The 23,187-nt window shown below is 27.0% G+C and overlaps 1 protein-coding gene across 2 annotated transcripts in view; it reads left to right on the top strand.

Moving 5' to 3' along the window:
• The first annotated feature begins 1,101 nt into the window (after positions 1-1,101).
• Positions 1,102-23,187, top strand: part of LOC107448937 (U-scoloptoxin(19)-Tl1a) — a 62,154-nt gene continuing 40,068 nt past the window's right edge. The window contains exon 1 of one of the 2 annotated variants that reach the window (XM_016064309.4): positions 1,102-1,249. In XM_016064309.4, the coding sequence (XP_015919795.1) occupies positions 1,230-1,249 (20 nt within the window). In that variant the 5' untranslated portion in view covers positions 1,102-1,229. Of the gene's footprint in view, positions 1,250-22,684; positions 22,940-23,187 lie in introns of those variants that run through there. The other variant, XM_016064310.4, reaches the window with a different exon arrangement.

Raw genomic sequence — 23,187 nt, 5'->3', positions numbered from 1 at the left:
CTTTTGTTAAAATTAACAATCAAATATGATTTTTATTGCCATGCTCTTTGGTAGTAAACGTGATAAAATTTGGTAATTTTAACCAAATGTCGGTAGTTTTAATAGTACAAGAAGATAACTCAAAAATGTCCAGTTTGATAACTTCTATTTTATTTAGTAAAAATTAACTTTGTCTTTCGCTGGTTAATTGTTTTCTTCCTACATAGACTATAATTTAACAAATACCAATAACTAAAACTATAGGAAATGAGCATTTTAAATGTAATGCTTTTGGAAAATAAGCCTGGAAAATACTTGTAGAGAAGGCTAGTGCCCACCTAGGGCTATAATACCATTGAAGAAGAATATATAAAAATAGGCAATATAGAAAATGTATTATTTCTATATACATAAATGATATAAGATACAAATGAAAATAATTAACATTTGAAAATATATAAGTTTTACATATTTTAATAAATTAGTTAATATACTATCGTCGATTTTATGAAATGTTTTTTTCTTCTGTCTCTCGAATTTCACATAACTTTAAAGTTCACTCTTTGAAAAAATATTTGTGTAGCTGTAAGAATTACACTTTTGCATGATCGTTGAGTCCTGAATCATTGTAAAGCATTAAAAATCAATTTATTTAGATATTTCTCTTGGATAAAAGTATGAAGCTAAACAATTGAAGTAAGCAAATTTTAAGAGGTATTGTACAATGTTCTGCAAACCATAGCGTTCCAATAACCCCTAACATGACTAATTAGCATGCAGTAGTTTTCCGACGTTTTTTTAAATTTTTATTATCAGTTCGAAAATATTTTAAAGCTTTCTTTTTATTAAAATTTACATAAATTTAAAGAAAATGTAACGGAGATATAATTTTTTTTGTTGAAAATTCATTTAAAATGTAGGAATACATCATTAAACTAGCTGGAATATAACAAAGAAAACACATTACATTTTTTTTATTTATTTCCATAACAAACTAGTTTCAAATATAACAAAGAAAACAGGCATTTAGCATTCTTTGATGGATTCTCATGTCATTGTTTATTGTTTGCAGGTCATGGTCTTTAAAAAAAACATAAACGTTCACACATTTATGTTTTATCATTGTTCTGCTTCCTTTTTAAAAAATACATCCTCATGAAATAGTATTAGAGCAAAGTGTTTCAACCAAGCATGTTTGTATTTTTATTCTGAATACGCATCCTTATACATTTTTATTAAAACGGAGTCAAATGGGGTTGGAAGTTATTAAGTAAGTGAACATCTAGATGTCTTTATTTTACTATTTTATTATTATATATGTATTTCTTTTCAAATTATTGAACATTAAACAAAAATGTAACATTCATTAATAAATTAGCTCAAAAAATATTAGCAAGCTTGTTATTATCGTTTTGTTTATTGCAAAAATAAATAATGTCGAAAAATAATAACATTTAATAAAAAATTAAACTTTTTGCTAGTAAAAAATTTATTAAAATGCAAAAGTTATCTTAGTTTTTAAATTTGAATATTGTTTTTTTTTTTATTATAGCCAATCAGAGTTGAAAATTTCTCTATCATTTGAAGAAATATTACGAAATCTTAAATTATATTTGAAATACATTAATACAAAAAAAAACAAGAAATGAAAAATTCGTATAATTTTTCCAAAATTTAAAATGGTAATTACATAAAACTGCTGATTTTCTAGAAGTTAGTGAAATAAGCAAAATATACTGGAGAAAAGTATAAAAACTTATTTATTCTAAAGCTAAACTCAAATTTTAAACTAGGCTTCGGACGATAATGTCAAAAGAACTAATTTAAGCCAAAGCCCAGATAATTATTATTATAAATTTAAAATCACGAAAGTTTTTGAATTATTGGAATTTGAAATATTTTTTTAAAATTAATTATTTGTACAAAAATGACATTTCGTATAAACATAAACAATTACGAAAAGACATATTGGTGGGAAAAATTGATAGAGCTTCCAGAATTTCAGTACCCTATTAAGCTTGAAATCTTTCGTTCTTGCATTAATCTATGAATGCGGAATTATAATAGTTTTATTTAAATTTTGTTATTGAGACTAGTGGAGATTTGGGTGATTTATTAAAAACTAAATATCTTCATTAATTTCTTTGATTAAAATGATTTTTTATAAATAGCAATAAGACTAGTCAAATCTACTAAACTAGCATTTGTTACTGCTGATCGACAAGTTATTTGGTATTTTTTGGAAGTTTTAAAAATTTTACAACATAGTGACAATTTATATAGGTTTGGGGGTAGTTGTCACTATTTACGGGAGTGTTGACATTTACATAAGTCGTGAATTTTAAACTTGGAACTGGACTAAAGAGAGTGTGAAATTATGATAGTATAAATACATAATTTGTCAATATTAGTATTATGTAATAATTAGAAATTCAGTAACATTGTAAAATTTCTATAATTAACAATTAATAAACTAATATTTATTATTATTTTAATTCTTAATAATGAAAACAATATATGAGGAATGCTGATGTTTACATATGTCTTTAACTTAAAATTTGGAATAGGACTGAACAGAATATAAAATTATGATTGCATAAATATATATTTTTAATATTATTTAAAATATATAAACAATACGTAATTCAGTAATATTATATTATTTTTATTATTCATAATCAATAAATTAATAATATTTATTAATATATAAATTTTTAATAATAAAAACAATGTACAGGGAATGCTGACTTTTACATAGGCATTTGATTTTAAATTTCGAAAAATACTAAACAGAGTATAAAATTATGATAGTATAAATATATAATTTCTTAATATTAAAGTATCGAAACAATTATTAAATTAATAATATTTAATTTTTAATCATTAACAATACATGAATTAAATAATATTTATTAATTTATTAATATTGTTATACTAATAATAGCTATTTTTTAGAAAAATTTTCATGCTCAAAAAATTAAAAAATATCATCTTTTGAAAAATTGCATTGGTTGTGGTGATATCCTCGCGTACGGGATTGACCTGGTGCAATGCTTTAAAGGGTGCTATTGCTTGTAAAAAATGTTGAATAGTATTTATGGTTATTAATAAGCATGGCAAATTAATATATTCAATGCAATGTTGTTCTAGTGATCGCGATACTTATATATTTTAGATCAATGAGATTTATTTTCGTGCATTTTTTAAAGACTGTACTGAAAAAGAGAAGCTAATATTGTTCAATTTATATTATTTAATCAATATTTAGAAGGAAATGAAATAAATTAAACACAAAACAATTTACCAGAGAAACAAGTATTTTTGGGGAAAAGTTTTATATTGCATTCAAAATTTAAAGCAAACCACAATGGTTGAAAGTAAACAAGAGCCCGATAGAGTTTTATTTTTATAACCTTGTGCTAAAATGTTTACTGTAATCAATTCAAGGTAACAACAGAACTATGAAACAGAATCTATGAACTAAACAAACTATAAAAGCAAACTGAAACTAGAAACTATGTCTGACAATTTAAAAGGACGAATAATATTGCCGAAATAAACAAAATTAGAAAAGATTAATAAAACAGCTCCAATCACGGAATCTGTAAAAAAAAACTTGAAAACCGAAAAAACTGAATCCTTTTCTTATCATCTGCGAATTTAGCTTTATTTCATTATGTCGCTTATGTGGTTCCTATAAATATTACACCGACTTCTTTCAACAGACATGCAGTTAACGTTTTTTAGTTAAACCACGGCTGTGACAATCCTGATATCGGTTTAATTATAAGAAGGTAAATAAATTTGTGTGAAATACCAATTTATAAGCTTTTTCTCTATAATATTTTTTCATGAATCGATTTCACAGTTTTCCTTATTGAGCCAGAGAAAACAAATGGTAATGGGAGTTTAACCAGGAAATATTAAGGAAAATTGAAGCTAAATTTAAACACCTGAGCTAGACAAACATTTGCTTTTTATTATTCGGTTATATTTGCAACTCAATTTTGTTAAAAGAAAGTACTAGAAGAGGAAAATAACCAGATATCATTTCGAAATTTGACTGTGATGAATAATTGGTAGTTCGGTGTTAAAGTTAGGGAATTATAGGCAACGGAAATATATATTATAATTTATCCATGTTTTTTTTATTTTGAAAAGAAGAGTAAACTTGCAAATCTAATTAGATTTATTATGATTACTTAGGCAAAAATAATGAAAAATGATAAAATTATTATATTTTATAACTGGAATTAAACAACTGCTCCAATTTTTGGTTTACGGCAATCATTGTTCAAATCCATAACCTAATCATTTCAAACCCAACCCATAAGACACGGGAACTCATGGATCAAGCATTAGGACAGATTTCGTGGATGCCTTTTCGATGAAAATAACTTACATTTTCGCAACATGGAAAGGAAAAACGAAGGAAATCTCTCATGGTTATCCCGTAGAAAAGGGAATTTTAACCCATGATTAGTCTACTTTTGAGGATGTTATACGTCAACACTGTGACTGGTACGAACTGGGATCAGAATTCGTAACAAACATCGCTGGAATTCGAACTTGGTTCACCTCATTGAGAGGTGAGCGCTGCTTCTTCTGAGCCAATGCGACTTTGTCGTAGGTTGAATCCAGCATCATTCTGTAATGTTATAGATTATTTAGAAATAAAGTTGTACTTACTAATTTACCTAAGAATTTATAAGCACATTGTAATGTGCCTACTTTCTTTTAGGCTAATTAATAAACATATAATTCATTGTTCAATTTGCCTAATTTATTTAAAGTCGTTTGCTCCTAAACCAAGATGCCAGAACTTCAGTGAACCTAGAATGTTAATGAAAGCAAATGAAAGCTTATTGCAAAGAGCCACGTGAATAATAAGCTTATTCAAAACAAATCGAGTGAAAAGAATAAGTTAACCTAAAAACTAGTTCTAGGAAAATAGGATTTGAATTATTTCTGTCTTTGAAATAAAGATTTAAATTATTTGCTGTCTTTCATCTCCATAAAATGTATTATTGGAAAACAATAATATCTATAAAAAATAGAAAGGATTTTAGCATTAATGAACAAATTATTGTTATGAAATAACAGTTATGTGAATTTCATATTGCCAAGATTTATACCCAGCAAAAAATAAAGAAGCCTGCATTTAAAAAAACTTTTAGTCTTCTAATTATGCTTTCCCACACTAAGTTATATTCAGGTTTTCCCCCATGAATGATAATTTTGGCGTTAAGTTATACTTAAGTGCTGTCGCTAATACAACCTTAAAATTAATCTAGTTACGAGAATTTTTTTTAAAAAAACAAATGCATTTAGAAGAAAATCAATACTTTTAATCTTATTTTTCAAGTTTTATAGTTCCAGTCATTTACCTGAAAATAATTGCTCTCATCTAAATCTATTTAACGCAATTTAAGAAATGAGTTTGTCCTATACCAATAAATTTAAGTTAAAACAAATAGCATAAATGATATTTTTTTGTAACTTAAAATCCGCTAATCATCTTATTTAAAATCTACACTGAAAAAAAGTATAATCAAAACTTCCAGAATAAGGTAAAATTTATCGTATTTCTGGCTCTATGAGAAAACAAAAATGCTCGAAAATTTTTACCGAAACGAAATAGTAATTATTTTGGTAAAATTAACAATTAAATATTGTTTTATAATATGTGTTAAAATTTGGTAAATGTGGTAAACTTGATAATTTTATCATGACACCTTAGAGTACGGCATAAAAATATTTGTCCTATATAATTTACTTTTCCCTTTGTATTTTTTACTAAATATGTGGTAATAAGAACTATAATTTTGAAAATCAGAATTTCTGATAAGCCGTTGCCATGTGGACAGAAAAATTACCTAATGAATAGAATACCGTATACTATGGTTTTATTACTAGAATTTTTTTTCCCCAGATATATAATTCCTGTACAATACGGTAGTTTTGCCAGAACCTTTTTCTCCGTGTATAATAATTCACATTTATTAAACCTTTTTTACCATAAAACCTAAAACCTGAACATAAATCTTGAAAACTTCTGGAATATACAGTTGGTAATGAGGACTTGTTTTTTTACAACACAATAAGTTTTTAAAAATTATAATTTTTTCAATTAGTTTTTGAGTTTTAGGATGAAATTGCATTAAAAGTGATTTAATAATTCAACTTGATTTTCAAGTGAAGGGACTCAGTCCATCCTGATTAAAATTGGAAGTGATTGATAGTGTAGCAATATTGAACTGAAAAAAATTTGCCACGAGCCAAAATTTTCCAATCAGGCTAAAACTTAAATATTTTGCACTAGCAAATTAATCGAATTTTTTGCAGAACATTTTTCACACATAGTATACACTTTTTTTCACACATGCGTTTTTTTTAAAAAAAAATACGAGTTTTGTTTTAATTTCTTAGAATAAATTGATTAAAAATTTTATGCTAAACTGAAGTAGTGTTTGATATTTATTTTTCAAAAAAAATTAGGATAGTTTCACCATGATATAAAAATTCTATCGAGCAGATTTTTTTCTTTATTTATTGACTGCAAAAAGGTTTATTCAAATCGAGTAAGAACTTGAACTCTTTTAATAATTTCAATATAGCTACGTTTTATGCTATGTATTACGAATAAAAAAGATTATAATTTTCCTTGGAAATGCTTTTATTGATTTAAAAAACAAATGAAAACCTAAAAAAAAGGGTTTTGTTTTCGAATTTTATTTTTAATATTTCTCCTTCTATGTCATTTTAAACTATTTAAATATTAATAGGGTAGTATATCAAAGCAACAAAAAAATATCACTCTGACTTACTAGTTCTGATGACTCAATTTCCACGAACAGAATGATAATCTTAACGATTTAAAAAGTCGATTTTAAATATTGCTATTTACTTAACACTTACTATTAAGTTACGGAATCAGCAACAAAAACATACTTTAACTGAAAAAACATGCCCTTTTTCTGACTAATGTGAAGTAAAATGATAAATATTTGCAAGAAAAAAATCGTTTTTACATGGGTTTATTTATGGATCAACGAATTTTATGATTGAACTCCCCCCCCCTCCCCTCATAAAAAAAGAAACAAAGTACGTCAAATCGAAAATAACATGAAAAGACTCAAACTTATTATAACTTTTCTAAAGAAATATTTGAAGCACATTTTTCAGATTGCAGTTACCCGCCATATTTTAATCGTTAAAAAACTAAATCTGTCAAAAAAGTATGTTTTTGTTTCCAGAAAAGTACGCTTAAGTGATTTATTCTGTAACTTTAATAATTTTTTGCACTAGTTAATTTGCAAATTTCAAGTCAACCTATTTAGCTATTAACTAGTGAAAATCAGATTATTAAAACAAAGGTAATTTAGGGTGATCTTTCTTTTTTACTGTATACAAAAGTTAAATTGATAGCCCAAATAAGGTAAATTTTATTTTTACTTAATAAATTCTCCCAATCCCAACATTTCGTGATAAAAACAAAACAATCCACATCATTAAAACCCTTTGTATTGTAAACATTATTAGTTAATGCGCAATATTTGTAAATACTAGAGAATTAATTAATCATTAATGTTTGTAATCTATTTTTAAGTCTGGCTTATTTTTCTTTTATGGAAAATAATTGACAGAATTACTTTTAAGAACGTAATAAGTTGTTTGCTAGATAAAAGCTGCAGGACACCCACTTCTTTAAGAATAATCTTTCTTTGATGGGATATCATTCTTTATTTTCATACCAATTTTATTGCTCTGGAGAATGGTTTAATGTCTCGTAACTTTTATGCTTTGAAATAAAATTGACTTAAGCGAAATATTGAGACACATGTAGAATGCACTTTATGATTAGTTAATTCTCTTTGTGTCATTATTTTACTGAAATATTGAATGTTTTTACCGAAATTTTTTTTAAAATAAGAAGTTGTAAAATGTACCTTATTTGACATTTCATTATTATTTAAGTTTCTTAAATACATATTTTGATTTGTGTTGCAAAGAAATTTTACATCAGTATCTACTGGGAATTATTTATCAGGAGACTTATGTAAAATTACAGAGAGTTAAGAAAAAGGTTTTGCTGCAAAAGAGAAAAATATTCACAGGTGACTTTACAAAAGTAAAACGCTTTAAATTACATCCCGGCTCTTGGACATTGACCTTTTTCTAACTGTGAGAGCACTGAGAACATTATATTAAAGCAGAATTCTACTCATAAGGACAAGGTCACGGAAGGTACAAACCACTAGAGTACCCACCTTTTAGCACAGGGTTATCCACGGCCAAAGCCGAGGTAGACGAAGCCTCTAACCACCATTGCCATTGGCAAGCTACAAGCCTACGAGCATGATTTAATCATTTGATTTTACATCAAACTGTTTCTTAGTATTATCTACAGGTAGGTGCTAAAACATCTACACATAACAATATCAAATGGAAATCGTAGTACTTTTCCCAAAAAACGATAGGAAGAATTTGAAAATATGAACTGTTAGAAGTTTCTGGGAAAAAATAGTTAAATAAATATTTATTTAGTTATTTTGCAATATTCAGACAAAACAGTGAAATTACCACAAATAAGATGGTATACAAACAGTTAAGTGTGAGAAAAACCTTTTATTAACTGCTCTCACTTAATACGATTAAACAACTAGAATTTCATCGCATCAATTAGGCCCTCCAAATGTAACCACTTAGTTCCTTGCAATCGCGCACATATTATTGTCGAGAGGGCTAATCTGTCAGTCTCATGACTGACAGAACAGGGGTTCGAGTCCCTGTGCTGACACTACAATATATTCTCCATTTCCTTCAACGCATGAAAAGTTTCCAGTGCCATACACTCTCCAATTTGCGTTCTGCAAGCTCCAGTCGCACGCTTAATCGTTTCGGTTTTGAAACCATGCTAGTTGTAAATGGTTAATATACAGAATAGTTTTGTATTCATGGTCTTTTAGCCATTCTAGTTGTACGTGGTTTCAAAACGGTAAAGGTAAAGAATGTTCTTTGCCGTAAACTTTACTGTTAATCGGATAGACAGATTGCTGCCTGTTATTTTACCATATTTTTGGAATAGAAATTCTACCTGTGTGCTTTTTTGTTACATTGCTCCTCACTTCATATATTTTTTGCTTGCCAAAAGTATATTTTTTTTTCAAAAGTATTTACTATAAAATTTACTTTTTTCATATTAAACTTTTCTGAGCATAGAAGAAAATATAGTTTTGTATTTTTTATCGTTTTATTGAATCAAAATTAGATTTTTAATGAAATACAATTCTCTCCTCATGTGATACTCAGTGACAAAAATATGAATTTTTTTAAAATTGTATTTTTTGTCACATGATTGATCAATCTTTAATACCATTTAAACGAATCAACTGATTTTCACGCATCAACTTCCAATCTTTGTTGCGGAAAAGCTTATTTAAATATAATAATAAATTAGTGATAACTATTAATTTAACAGCCTAGTGTGAATAATAGAAAGTAATAATATGACATTACGTGAATTGGCTTATCATGTGATGTGCCATTTTGAAAACTAGTTTTACACGAGCATGCTACTGTCACCTCTAAGAGTTAAACATTTCTCGGAATCTTCTGTATCAAATCTTTAAATAATGTGTTTCAAATTTGAAAAGAAGTTCAGTAAGCACACTGAGAAAATAAGTATGGTCAAATATACGAGAATATTGCAAAATTAACCGCGTTTTTGGCTCCATGAGAACGCTAAAAACCCAGAAATTTTTACCAAAGAGCTTTGCTAATGATTTTGGTAAAATTGACAAGAAACATTGTTCAATAATGTGTGATAAAATTTGGTAAATGTGGTAAAATTTGGTAATTTTATCATACCTTAGAGCATTGCATAAAAAACCTTTATTCGGTTAAAATAGCTCATCAGTTTTGTATCAGTTTTTCTTGTGGTAGAAAGAATTATAATTTTGAAAACCAGAATTTTCGCTAATACATTACCATATGATCGGAAAAATTACCAAGTGAATGGTTTAAATATGGTATACATTGATTTTTATTAGATTAATTATGGTTTTTTTCACCAGAAACACTACTTTGCATTACCGTAAATTTGCCAGAATTTTTTCAACCGAGCAACATCGTAATGCAGAATATTTTTACGAACTCAATAAAATTTAATTTTACATACTACGAAACTATCAATAATTAATTGAGACAATACATAATTCGTCTTTCCTTTTTTTATCATGATCGCGCTTTGTTTTCTATTCTGATTTTATTTTTACCAAACTTTGTGTTTTACTTTTTTTATTTTAAAATTATTTCTGGAGTTTTAATGTATACATTTTTCTTCTAAAAAAATGGAGAGCTATTTGAGAATAAGTCAGAAAATATAAATTGCTAGTCATCGAAATAATGATCAAAATGTAACCCTTTGATAGGTTTTTTTTTTATTTCGCTGTTTTTAGAAACATCCCCTAAATTTAAAATGCAAACCTAAAAATTTCAAATATACCATGATAAATATTTTTTATTTTACAATAACTTTATGATTTAAGTTTTTAGCAGTTTTTTTGTTATCATTCGCTTAAGTTGAAATTATTGAAAAATATTTGAAATGTTAAGTTTAAAATTTTTAAATCGCCTTAACGTATTATACCATAATCCATAATTTTTAAAAGAACAGTAAGAAGTTTACGAAAAATTAAATTACTTATGCAAACTTTGCACATGAAAACAGAAGAAAATTAATCACATTTTCTGTAATAAGAGTTAAGCTTCTAACGTTTCTTATAACTGTTTTACGTCACGGAAGTTGTTGAAAGATTACTTTTGAAACGAGCTTTGCCACATGAGTTCGGAAGTTACTTTGGAAACTGATTTATTTTACCGACAATCACTTCTTTGACAGATTACTTTTCCTGCGTCGTGTTGACAAAAAATATCTGAAAAATCTGTAAAATTAATTTATTTTGCTTAAAAGTAAATTTGTAGGTAAAAATATTTTTTTTTTTAAAAAGGAGGACGAGTCTCTTTTCTTAGAAAAATGAACTCCTATTCATTCTTAAAAAAATAGTAAAAATAGTTTTTTTTAAATATTCTCTAGTTTTGTGAAAACTGTTTGCTTGTAAATAAAACGAAAGTTATGTTTAAAACTTTAAATGAACCTCTTAAAGAAACATTAAGTGCTTAAAATATAAAAAGTATATTTTTTCTTAAAAAAAAAGATAAGTTTCTTTTCTCAAGAAATAAACTCCTATTCGTTCTTGAAAAGTAGCAAAAAAAATTTTTTTTGAGTATTCATTGGTTTTGTGAAAGCAGTATATTTGTAAATAAAGAAAAGTTTTGTTTAAAACTTGAAATGAACTTATCAAAGAAACATAATGTTTTTAATTCATAATACATTCAAAATACTGGCATTAAATTTTTGTGATTTATTGAAAAAAAGTTTCCTAAGTATTCAGTTAAATCATCATAGAATTGAACTATGAAATACTGATTGAGTTTCAACCTTTATTCACTTATTATCGCTGGTCAAACTATCACAAGTCATTGCAATACAATTTTCACTTTATTAAATTGTTAAGTTTCATTACGAATTTTAAATAACAAAATTTTACAACAATAGCTAATTAATGGAAAAAATATTTAATTTTTTCACCCATATTAAATGAATATATACAATTCTTATTATTAATTTGGGGATTGAAAATATTAAACTTCAATTTACAATATATATAAGTTAGAAGAGGGAAAAAAAGTTAGAAGTATGAGTAATATTAAGATAGAAATATAAGTAATAAAACGAATGCTAGAGGCGACCGACAAGAAAAATGTGCTTAATTAAGTTCTATAGAAATCATTATTCAATTTGAAAGTATAATTAAAATTGTAAGAAAAGAAAATTTTTAAACAAACTTTTAAAATGTGTGATACTCAGCACTGAATTTGCAAATAAGGATAAAACAAGAAATTATAACGAGTACAAGGGAATTCTATTTCACAAACATGATTTAAAAAATTATTTATATCGTATATAATCTTAATTATTTACTACTAACTTACTACTACTTTGAAAAAAAAGGGTTTTACTAAAAATTGAACAAAAATGTGTCAAAATTAATAACTCAGAAACAAATATAAATCGAATTTGTAAACCTCATGTATTTAAAATTATAAAGCACCATATACTCATTTTAGAGCAAAATGCCTAGTCTAAAAGTAAATCTCGATAAAGAAATCTTTGTTGGCTACCGACAGAATTCAAACCAAGGAGCTCCGGGTTTGTAGTAGGATGTTCAAACCACATAACTATAAAGCCCAATCCAGGGAGAGTTAAGAAGCTTTATATATTCCATTCGCTCAAAATTTTTTAAGTTGTAAGGTAATAAGCAAAATATAATTAAGCTATTGGGACCATATTTTCAAATTTACAACCCTTTGTACCATTAAAATACGAAATTAGTATGTCATGGTGTGCAATTTTGGTAATTATATAAAGCTTCCTGACTCTCTGGGCTGTGTAACTATGGTGCTTAGAGCATCCGACTATGAACCCGGAAGTTCATGATTTGAATCTTGTCGGCAGGCAACGTACATAAATCTCTCCCCCTCTCTGTCTCCTTCCTCGTCACTTTTCAGACTTTGTTTTTTGCTCAAAATTGAGTATATACTGTTTCAATTTTGAAAACATGGGGTTTTAAAATTCGACAATAATTTATTCTGGAGATATTTCTGCACATTTTTACTCAATTTCAAGAAACCCTTTTTTTACAGTGTATTAACAGTTCTAGTTATTATTAAGTATTGTTAATTCATTCTTGACTACAGTGTTCTTCACTGTCCAAACTTCCATTTTAAAATTACTGTAAAATTACCGGCAGTAGTCTGTCTATCCAATTAACTGCATAGTTTAGGATTTGGAAATTTCTTTTTTACCTTTAAGGTTGCAAAACCATTTACAATTAGTATGGTTAAGAACTGTGAATACAAAACTATACGTTTTGTAACTATTCATGGATTAAACAAGGACTAAGTGGTTTTATAAAGAAGGATAGTTGACGCGGATAAAATTCTGGTTTCTTAACTATATCAAGTAAAAGCAGTCAATATAAATGATTTTTCTCACTGCTGAATAACATGGTCATTTTATTGCTTTGATTGAATATGAGAAAATAACAATGAAATAAATTAAATAAATATCATGATTTGTTTAGTGCTAACCATTTTTTCCCAGAAATTACTAATAGTGTGAAATGTATAGAATTCTTCAAACTATTAAATAACATAAATTGGGCATTTTATTATGGTTCAAATAAAATCCTTATTGAAAAACATTTTGGAAACAGAGAGAGTACCATATTTTATTCGTGCTTACAAAGATATTTCATTAAATAAACTTAGTAACACATTGAACAGTTTACTTGCAAATATTTTTAAAACATTAAGTAATTTTTTAATCTAAGTCCCTGCTTCAAAGAAAAAAAATCACGCCAATTTATGAGGTAAATATATGATATAAGAGGCAATTTTTTCATTAAAAAAAGAGACAATAATGCGGAAATAAGTGAATGAACCTATTCTGAAACATATTTCTACGATACAGCTACGTAACCTAAATTCCTTAAAATGAAAGCCTTAATTTGGGAATAATATAATAAATTCTCTTTTATTATCCTTATATATTTAGTTTTAAACCTCAGATAGAAATTATTTTATTTATTGACGTAATACATAATAATGACTGAAAAAGAACATCTAAACAAGTTTGGCAGTTGAAAAAAAAACATCGAAAGAAATTCGCCTGTAGTAATTAAGTATTTATACTTCAATTATATTCAAGATCACTTCATTATAACCATTATTATTATTATTATTATTAGTTCATCCTTTATGATAAAATTATAACTATTTTAAATTTATTTTAGTGACAGTCGGCAATGGCTGAAATTAACATTGCTCTAGAAAAGTTTGCCATCTGAAAATAATTCCACGTGTTACTATTTAGAAATATTTTTATGCTGATTATTTTTATTTATAATGATTTTTATGTAAATATCAGATAAAGAAAATTAATTTTTCAGGAGTTAATTTGATGTAATACCGTAAATCAAACATATAATTTGATTTATGTCATAAAGAATTGTTGGAAGAAAAATTATTTTTACTGAAAGAAAACTAATAAGTCAAGGGAAAAAACCGTTTTTATTATATGCATATTTAAAAAATATCCTTCTAATTCTTTTTTTCTTTCTTCAAAACACTAATTGTTGGCGATTTTTTTTCTAGCACAGATAAAAATATGTGTTTATGGACACAGCTCGAGCATCGGGCTTAAGAGAAATGACAGAGCTCAAAATGCATGTTTAAGAAAATTGACGCAACTCAAAACACGTGCTTAAGAAAATGGAACCAGCTCAAAATGCGTGTTTAATAAAATAGATTCAACTCGACATGCGTGTTTAAAAAAATAGAAATAGCTCAAACAGCCAGTTTAAGAAAATTTAAGGAGCTCAAACAGCATGTTTAACTGCATGTTTAAGAAAATGAGCACTGCTCAGAATACGTGTTTAAGAAAATGAACACTGCTTCAAAAGCGTGCATAAGAATATGCAAAAAATACACCCTTTCAATATTCTACCCAAATTTAACAACCAAATGAAGAATCTCTACCTTACTTTTCCGTACGTTTGAAAAAATAAATTATAATGATTACGGGAGAGAGCCCCGGACTTGAAGGTCGGAGTGGTAGGGAATATTACAGATGCAACTTTTCAGGAGATCTTTTCGCCTTTAGATCAATGAACAATATAGTGGTTTTTAAAAATTCAAATTCTTACCACCTACTGTAATAACTTGATATCACTATTATAAAGTTATGGGACCTGTTACAATCTTCCGGTAATAACTATTGACTTTAAAAATCTCTGATTTAGGCAAAAAGCGAAATTACTTAATGAATTGTTTTTCCCAATCCCATTATGAAAAATCCAATTATGAATTTATTTGGAATTCTTAATTATTTCTTTAAGGAAACAGTTCTCATACCGAGAAGTTTTAAAAACGGAATCAAATGCCACGTTTATTTTCTGAACACTCATTTTGAGTTGTGCCTATTTTCTTAAACACGCTTTTTGAGCTATGATAATTTTCTTAAACACGCATTTTTAGATGTACTTCGAATAAAAATATCACCAACGTAATATTTAATTTTTTGTGTGAAAAATAAGCCTTTTAAGTCTATGACAATGAACTGCTGCGAGATACTCGAATTTACCAGAAGAATATTCATGAGCAATATCCATAACGCCATGTTTAACCTTCACCCAAAAATGAATTTTAACAGTGGCGGATCATTAGCTTTTGGGCAAAGAATAAGCATATTTCGCGAAAATTCTTAACACATAACGAGTTAAACAAAAGTTCTTCAATTTTTTACGCTTTATAGCCTAAATAAATAGAATTTTAGTTCATTCCATTGTACGAACTGAATTTTCATACGAAAATAATGTTAAAAAATACACGGCTCAGGCTGAGAATTCGGAATATAATTTCTAAATTGTCTCGGTGACATTAAAATGTAATCGAACTTTAACCTCAAAATTAATTTTTTGATTCCTATTTTCAGACGAAAAAAATGACAGCTCAATCATTCGAATTAACTAAGTAAATATTCGATAAAATACTACAATTTCTATAAAAATTTTCTTGTGGAATCAGTCTTATTTTTAGTGGCTGTAAAATACAATGGTACTAAGTTTCAAAATGAAACTGAAAACTCAAACTTGCTTTTACAAAGTTATATATTTGTATATCGCAATTCAACTCTGAAAAGAAAGTTAGGTTGGAGCTACCGTGGTAAAATTTGCTGTGTTCCTGGCGCTATGGGAACACCAAAACGCTCTGTTTTTTTTTTCTTATCAAAGCACTTTGATGATGATTTTGATAGTTAACAATAAAATATTGGTTTATTATATGTGTAAAAATTTGGCAAATGTGGTAAAATTAGGCAAATTGGATGAAATAATCATAATACGTAGTATAGATACGATCATACACTGGTTATCATAAATTAAGGAAAATTCACAAAAATCGCGATAACTCAAGAAATTACACATGGAATTTTATGAAACTTACCCACAATATACAACACATAGTAAGGTATTAAACAACATAAAAAGAAATTATCAGACATTAATAGTAGTATAGAAANTGCATATTTAAAAAATATCCTTCTAATTCTTTTTTTCTTTCTTCAAAACACTAATTGTTGGCGATTTTTTTTCTAGCACAAATAAAAATATGTGTTTATGGACACAGCTCGAGCAGCGGGTTTAAGAGAAATGACAGAGCTCAAAATGCATGTTTAAGAAAATTGACGCAACTCAAAACGTGTTTAAGAAAATGGACCCAGCTCAAAATGCGTATTTAATAAAATAGATTCAGCTCAACATGCGGGTTTAAAAAAATAGAAATAGCTCAAACAGCCAGTTTAAGAAAATTTAAGGAGCTCAAACAGCATGTTTAACTGCATGTTTAAGAAAATCAGCACTGCTCAGAATACGTGTTTAAGAAAATGAACACTGCTTCAAAAGCGTGCATAAGAATATGCAAAAAATACACCCTTTCAATATTCTACCCAAATTTAACAACCAAATGAAGAATCTCTACCTTACTTTTCCGTACGTTTGAAAAAATAAATTATAATGATTACGGGAGAGAGCCCCGGACTTGAAGGTCGGAGTGGTAGGGAATATTACAGATGCAACTTTTCAGGAGATCTTTTCGCCTTTAGATCAATGAACAATATAGTGGTTTTTAAAAATTCAAATTCTTACCACCTACTGTAATAACTTGATATCACTATTATAAAGTTATGGGACCTGTTACAATCGTCCGGTAATAACTATTGACTTTAAAAATCTCTGATTTAAGCAAAAAGCGAAATCACTTAATGAATTTTTTTCCCCAATCCCATTATGAAAATTTATTTGGAATTCTTAATTATTTCTTTAAGTCTTAATTATTTCTTTAAGTCTTAATTATTTCTTTAATTCAAACCTGCTTTTACAAAGTTATATATTGGTATATCGCAATTCAACTATGAAAAGAAAGTTAGGTTGGAACTACCCGAATGTGGTAAAATATGCTGTGGTCCTGGCGCTATGGGAACACCAATACTCTCTGTTTTTTTTATTTTTTATCAAAGCACTTTGATGATGATTTTGATAGTTAACAATAAAATATTGCTTTATTATATGTGTAAAAATTTGGTAAATGTGGTAAAATTAGGCAAATTGGATGAAATAATCATAATACGTTAGATCATAGTATAGAAATGATTTATTCGGTTAAATTTACTTTTCAATTTTGTATTTTTCACTAAATGTGTGGTAATAAGAGCTATAATTTTGAAATCCAGAATATTCGATAAACCGTTGCTATATAAACAGAAAGATTTCCAAATGAATGGTTTGAATGCTGCATATTTTAGTTTATTTATCAGAACCATGGGTTTCTTTTTACCAGAAATGCTATTACCAGATAGTACGATAATTTCGCCAGATTTGTTTTTCTCCGAGAAAGAACAAGTACTTATTGAGCTACTTTATGATCTAAAATACTGTTTATTTAAATGAAATATGTGCTTACCACTGTTTTAAAATAAAAATTTATAAACTTTTTTTGAGATTATCGATGCACAATTTAGTCGAAATTTATGATGCACCATACAATTTTATTTTTATACCACTTTTACAGATGAATAAATGAAAATCAATTGCTTATTAATATCCGTCATAGGTTCAAAAAATTTAGAAAAATCATTTAACGGATTGAAAAAAAAATACGTGCATTAAATAAACTTGACATTCATTTAATTTTGAAGTTAAAGAATAACTAACAGTGTAATTCTTTTAAGTGACCCAGAATTGAGTGGGTCCTATGAACCTAAGTTATCTAAATATAATTTTGTTTTATAAATCTTATTCCTCTTAGTAATGTATTAAAGTAAAGGTAAATATTTAAAAATATTATTTTGAAGCTTCATTCAGGAACAAATAGCGTTTTTAATGTAAATGTCACCCAAATGACCCAGTGATTATTATTTTTAATTTATTCTGCTTGTTTTCCGGTTTCTCTTTTCATTTTGCCTTTAATTTATCTTCCTTAAAAATATGTATTATTGCCTTTTTTCTTTCATTTCAAGTTTTACGCATTATGTTCGCATTTGGCTACAGGGTATTATACCGAAAGAGTTTGATTTTGCGTTAAATGTTATAAAACGCGAAAAAATACGCTGTAACATAGCTTATCTTTCTAAGATTGATTATATATAATAGAATTCAAACTGCATATTTTATTAAAAAATACTTTTGAATAATGAGAAATGAATATGAAAATGTGTTTATTAATGATTTTATTAATGATTTGCAAATGAGTTTATTATAAACATATTTTAGAAAATTGCACTTTTACATCATAAAATTACTTTAATGAGGAAAGCTATACGTGCTCATTTTGGAATAAAAACCAGTTTAAAATACTAAAGATAAAGTAATGCCGTTCAACTAAAATAACACAATATGAAATTTAGCTGGAAAAAATGAATATTAACATGAAAGATATTTTGCTTATTATTAAGTAGTTAAACAATAGGCTTAAAGTTAGTCAAATAAAATCATAAATACTCTCTCTTTGAAACTTATAAAAGTCATTTTTCATGGCGAATTCTTTCCATTCTTTTTCGCCTCTACTTCAGAAAAAAATTCTCAGAAAGCTTCGAAAATAAAATAAAAATAGTGATTATACATAAAAGTGGGTATCAATACCTAAGAAACCTTTCATTTGCTTATCTATATTTAGTAACCTTTTATTTTCAAAACTAATAGGATTCTCATACGCATAGAAAAAAAAATTCTATGACGAGAGTTTTATTTATATCATCTAGAAAATCACAATATTTAAAGGATAACCTATTCATTTTTTCATGTCTATTATTAATTCTTTAGAAACCTTTGATTACTATGAATATATCCAGCTGATATGTAAATGAAATACTGATGTTTTTTAAGAGGTTCGACCTAGTTTTTTTGAATCTTGACACACAAGTACCAAAAAGTTCATTAAAAATAATAGATAAAAAAAATAATGCAAATTTTTATGGGTTGTAAAATCGTGACTTATTTCATTGCGATATTTTCACTGATGAATATTAATGATATAACATTTATCTTCATATTTCCATTGTTGTAGTTATTGCACTTTCACCTTAAATATATTCAAATGATTCGATCTTCCTAAATATTTTCAGATTATCAATTATTTAGTCTAAATTAAAAAAATTTTAAGAGGTTTATGATATATATTAAAAATAAAATTAATACTTCAGAAAAATATTAGACTTTGAATTTGTTTAATTCAGATTCCTTAATGTTGAAGAATAATAAAATATTTTATATAAAAAAACATTGCAAATGAACTTTAACATTTCGTACACTTTACTTATTTAGAATTGTTTGAAGCCCAAATATCTTAATACTCTTATTTTATTTATGAATAAACTCATGAAAAAAATGAGCAAAACAACAATTTCTCTTTTATTAGAGGATCCTTTTTTAAGATTAGTTTCCTCATTTTAAATAGGCCAAAATAAGATATATTAAGTCGTCTTCCATTTTGCAAAATTTCCCCAAAATTTTTGATAGTCTTGCAAAGGTTGAAGTTCATTTAAAAATATATTTTTTTTATAAGATTATAAAAGCAGTGATTTTTTATACTTTAAATATATAAGTAAAGGGTTGTCACAACCTTAATAGTGCAATTTCGAAATCAAGTTCTTATTATCAATGCCAAATTTTTCTGTCAAAAAAGGATTCTAAGGATTTTTTAATTTCTTACTTTGATGAAAATATTGCACACTATTTTAAAAAAAAGTTACCCTTCTCTTAACCCTAAACACACTACATGTGTATGTAAATATTAATGTATTTCATGGATATTAATTTATTCTACAATTAGTAATAACATCTAGAAAAGCTTCTAATTAAAAATAATTATACACTGTTAAAAATTTCTCAGAAGAAATGGTTAAAATAATTTATTTAATTGTTATTTTACCATATTCAAACAGAGCAATCAAAGAACCATAAATGAAATGGTATTCAAACTGTTAACTGTGAAAAACACCGTTTATTAGCTACTTTCACCTAATACAGTTTAGACTTACCTAATGAAGCCATTTAGCCCCTTGCATATGAGAACATATTGTAGGCGAAAGGGCGAATCTGATAATCACATGATCAACCGAATGAGGGTTCAGGTCCCAACGTTGACATGTCAATATTTCCTCCATCTCCTTCGACACATGAAGAGTTTCCAGTGTCCTGCACTCCCCAATTTGAGACCCTGGGCTCTTAGATTACGGTACTCTCGTCCACGCATAGATGGCAGCACCATAAAGCTGCTAAACTATCTCCAATGTGCAGTTGAATTTCTTTTTTACCGCTTTGAAGCAATGCTAGTTGTAACTGGTTAAAAAGCCATATAGTTTTGTATTCATGTTTTTTGTAACCATACTAGTTGTTAACGGTTTCAAAACCGTAAAGGTAAAAAGCGATCCTTACCGTAAACTTCATAGTTAATTGAATGGATGGACTGATGCCGGTTATTTTAACATAATTTGAGAATGAAAATCCTAACAGTGTCGAATAAATTAATATCTATACATTTATAGATATCTATTATCTAGTTATTCTTAATTTAAAGTTTTTTTATATCTAGTAATAAGCATTTTTATGTTTTAATCAACGATTATATCGAAATATTCATCGGATTGACGTTTTGTTCTGACATTGTTTCATTTGATTACCTCCTTTTATACAGCACTAATTACTGATATAAACTCAACGACAAGTTTATAGGTCATTTGTGGAACTTAAATAAGATTTTTTAACAGTATGAGACTAGATGGTTCAGCATATACAATTGGGAACGCTTTTTCAACTGCATCCCACAAATTTAAATGAACCGAGTTAAAATGTGGAGATTGTGGGGGCCAGCATCGAAAGGAAAAACATCTAGTGAATTTTTAACAATCTTAGAAATATGGAGGAAATCATTATTGTGTTAAAATGGCCCCTCAATATTGGGAAAGATCATCAGTGCTAGTAAATTTACTCATTCAACAACGATGTTTAAGTATGACTTCTTATTCAGAGTACTGAAAATTCAAAATGTGTCAACAATGTGTCAACGAGTGTCAACAATGTGACGCAACATCTTATTTCCGTACTACTGTAAGGTAATCATAATAAATTGGCTACTTGATGTATTTTCACATAATTTAAAACTGCTTAATTTTCCTTGACAAAGTACCAAACTTAAGCAAAATCAGTTTGGCAAAAAAAAAAATAATATTTTTAAATTTTCATTACTCAAGAACTGATTATCTTAAGTTCTGTTTCTGTTACTATCTCGGATTTTTTCATTTGAAATTAAATAATTTACAATATTAAATAATTATAAATTTTAATTCAAATTTTTTTGCTCATATTTGCATAAATATTCTTAAGAATTATATTTTACTTGAAATTATTTTGAATAAACGGTTTTTATACTTGATTGCAAAATTTGTTTATTTAATATAGCAGCTTCATAGTTCCAGTAAAATCCCCAGATAATAGCTTTAAAAACTTTAAATTAATTAATAATATTACAAAAAATGTCAACATTTCACTTCAAATGAAATCTAAAATAATAATTCAAATCACAAATGGTCAGAAAATATCCATATTACTTATGCTGATATAAATATGCAATTATATAATTCCTTCTGCTTCATATTAAAGGAAATGATGGATTAAATTTATAAACAATGACTCATTTTAACGCATGAATAAATTGAATAATTATGCAGAAAATATAAAATTTTCTTTTTAAAAGAAATCTAGAATAATAATTCGCATCAAAAATAACCAGGAATAATTTATATTGATAATTTATGCACATGCAAATGTGCAATCAAATAATTATATTACATCTACATAATAAACAATGACGTATTTTAATGAACGAATAATTTGAATAGTTTTGCAGAAAATATACAATTCTCATTCAAAAAGAAATCTAGAATAATAATTCTCAACAAAAAATGGCCAGGAATAATTCATATTGATAATTCATGCACAAAAATATGCAATCAAATACTTCTTTCTCGTTGTAACTAAAACAACGATTTACATTTATAGGAAATGACGCATTTTAACACACGCACCTGCATAAGTCGAAAAATTTCACAGAAAATATAAATATCTCCCTTTAACGGAAATCTAGAACAATAATTCAAGTCATTTAAAAATAATCTGTAGTACTTATACAAATATCCAATCAAATTATTCTCTTTCCCTCGCAGAAACGGAACGGTTTAATTTAGTGAACAAAGACATATTTTAACGCATTAAAAATTAGAAAAATTTTGAAGAAATAAAAATTCACTTTCTAAATGATATCTAGTATAATAACCTAAACCAGTCAAAAAAAATTTATTGTGATAACTTACAGAAAAATATTCAATCAAATAATTCTCGTTCACTCGCAGTTACTGAAATTACGATTCAAATTAATAAACAAAAGGCATTTTAACGCATGAATAAATTAGATATACATTTATCTTTGAAGGTGGCACATGATTGTTTCTGATTTCTCTCTTTAAGTCAAAGGTCATCTCTTCAAAGTGGAACACAGTCGAGTTAAGGTCCGGTTTCCTGTAGTTTCACAATTCGAAGCCATCACGAATTACTCTCATTCAAGCAAGAGACTTGTTTTAAACAAATTACGAGATTTGGCGAAATCAAAATCGGTTCAGCCAAATGTCATTTAATTTGTGAAATAACGCTTTTCGCCTTTTACTAGATTGTTAAATTCTTTAAAGACCTAAGAGAGAGAAAGTAATTCCTTTCAAATATCAAAGGTAAGAGTTTATTTCAATTGTTTTAAATGCAAATGATTTTCTTGGATAGGAGACATTATTGAAGGCATTTTAATAGCTACTGAGTAATTAAACACTTTCAATTTAGGCGATTTGGTAATTTTTTTAGATTAATTTTTATAGATTCTATAGTTTTGCATCAAAAAATAATTCAATTTTAATTATTTTCAGTTTCATTATACATTAGTTTTAGTCTGCATTCAAGGATTTTTAGAAAACATTAATTATTA

This window comes from Parasteatoda tepidariorum, chromosome X1 (assembly GCF_043381705.1).
Source record: "Parasteatoda tepidariorum isolate YZ-2023 chromosome X1, CAS_Ptep_4.0, whole genome shotgun sequence".
Classification (NCBI taxonomy): Eukaryota; Metazoa; Arthropoda; class Arachnida; order Araneae; family Theridiidae; genus Parasteatoda; species Parasteatoda tepidariorum.
Note: the sequence above shows the minus strand (reverse complement) of the source record. Positions and strands in the feature narration are given on the sequence as shown.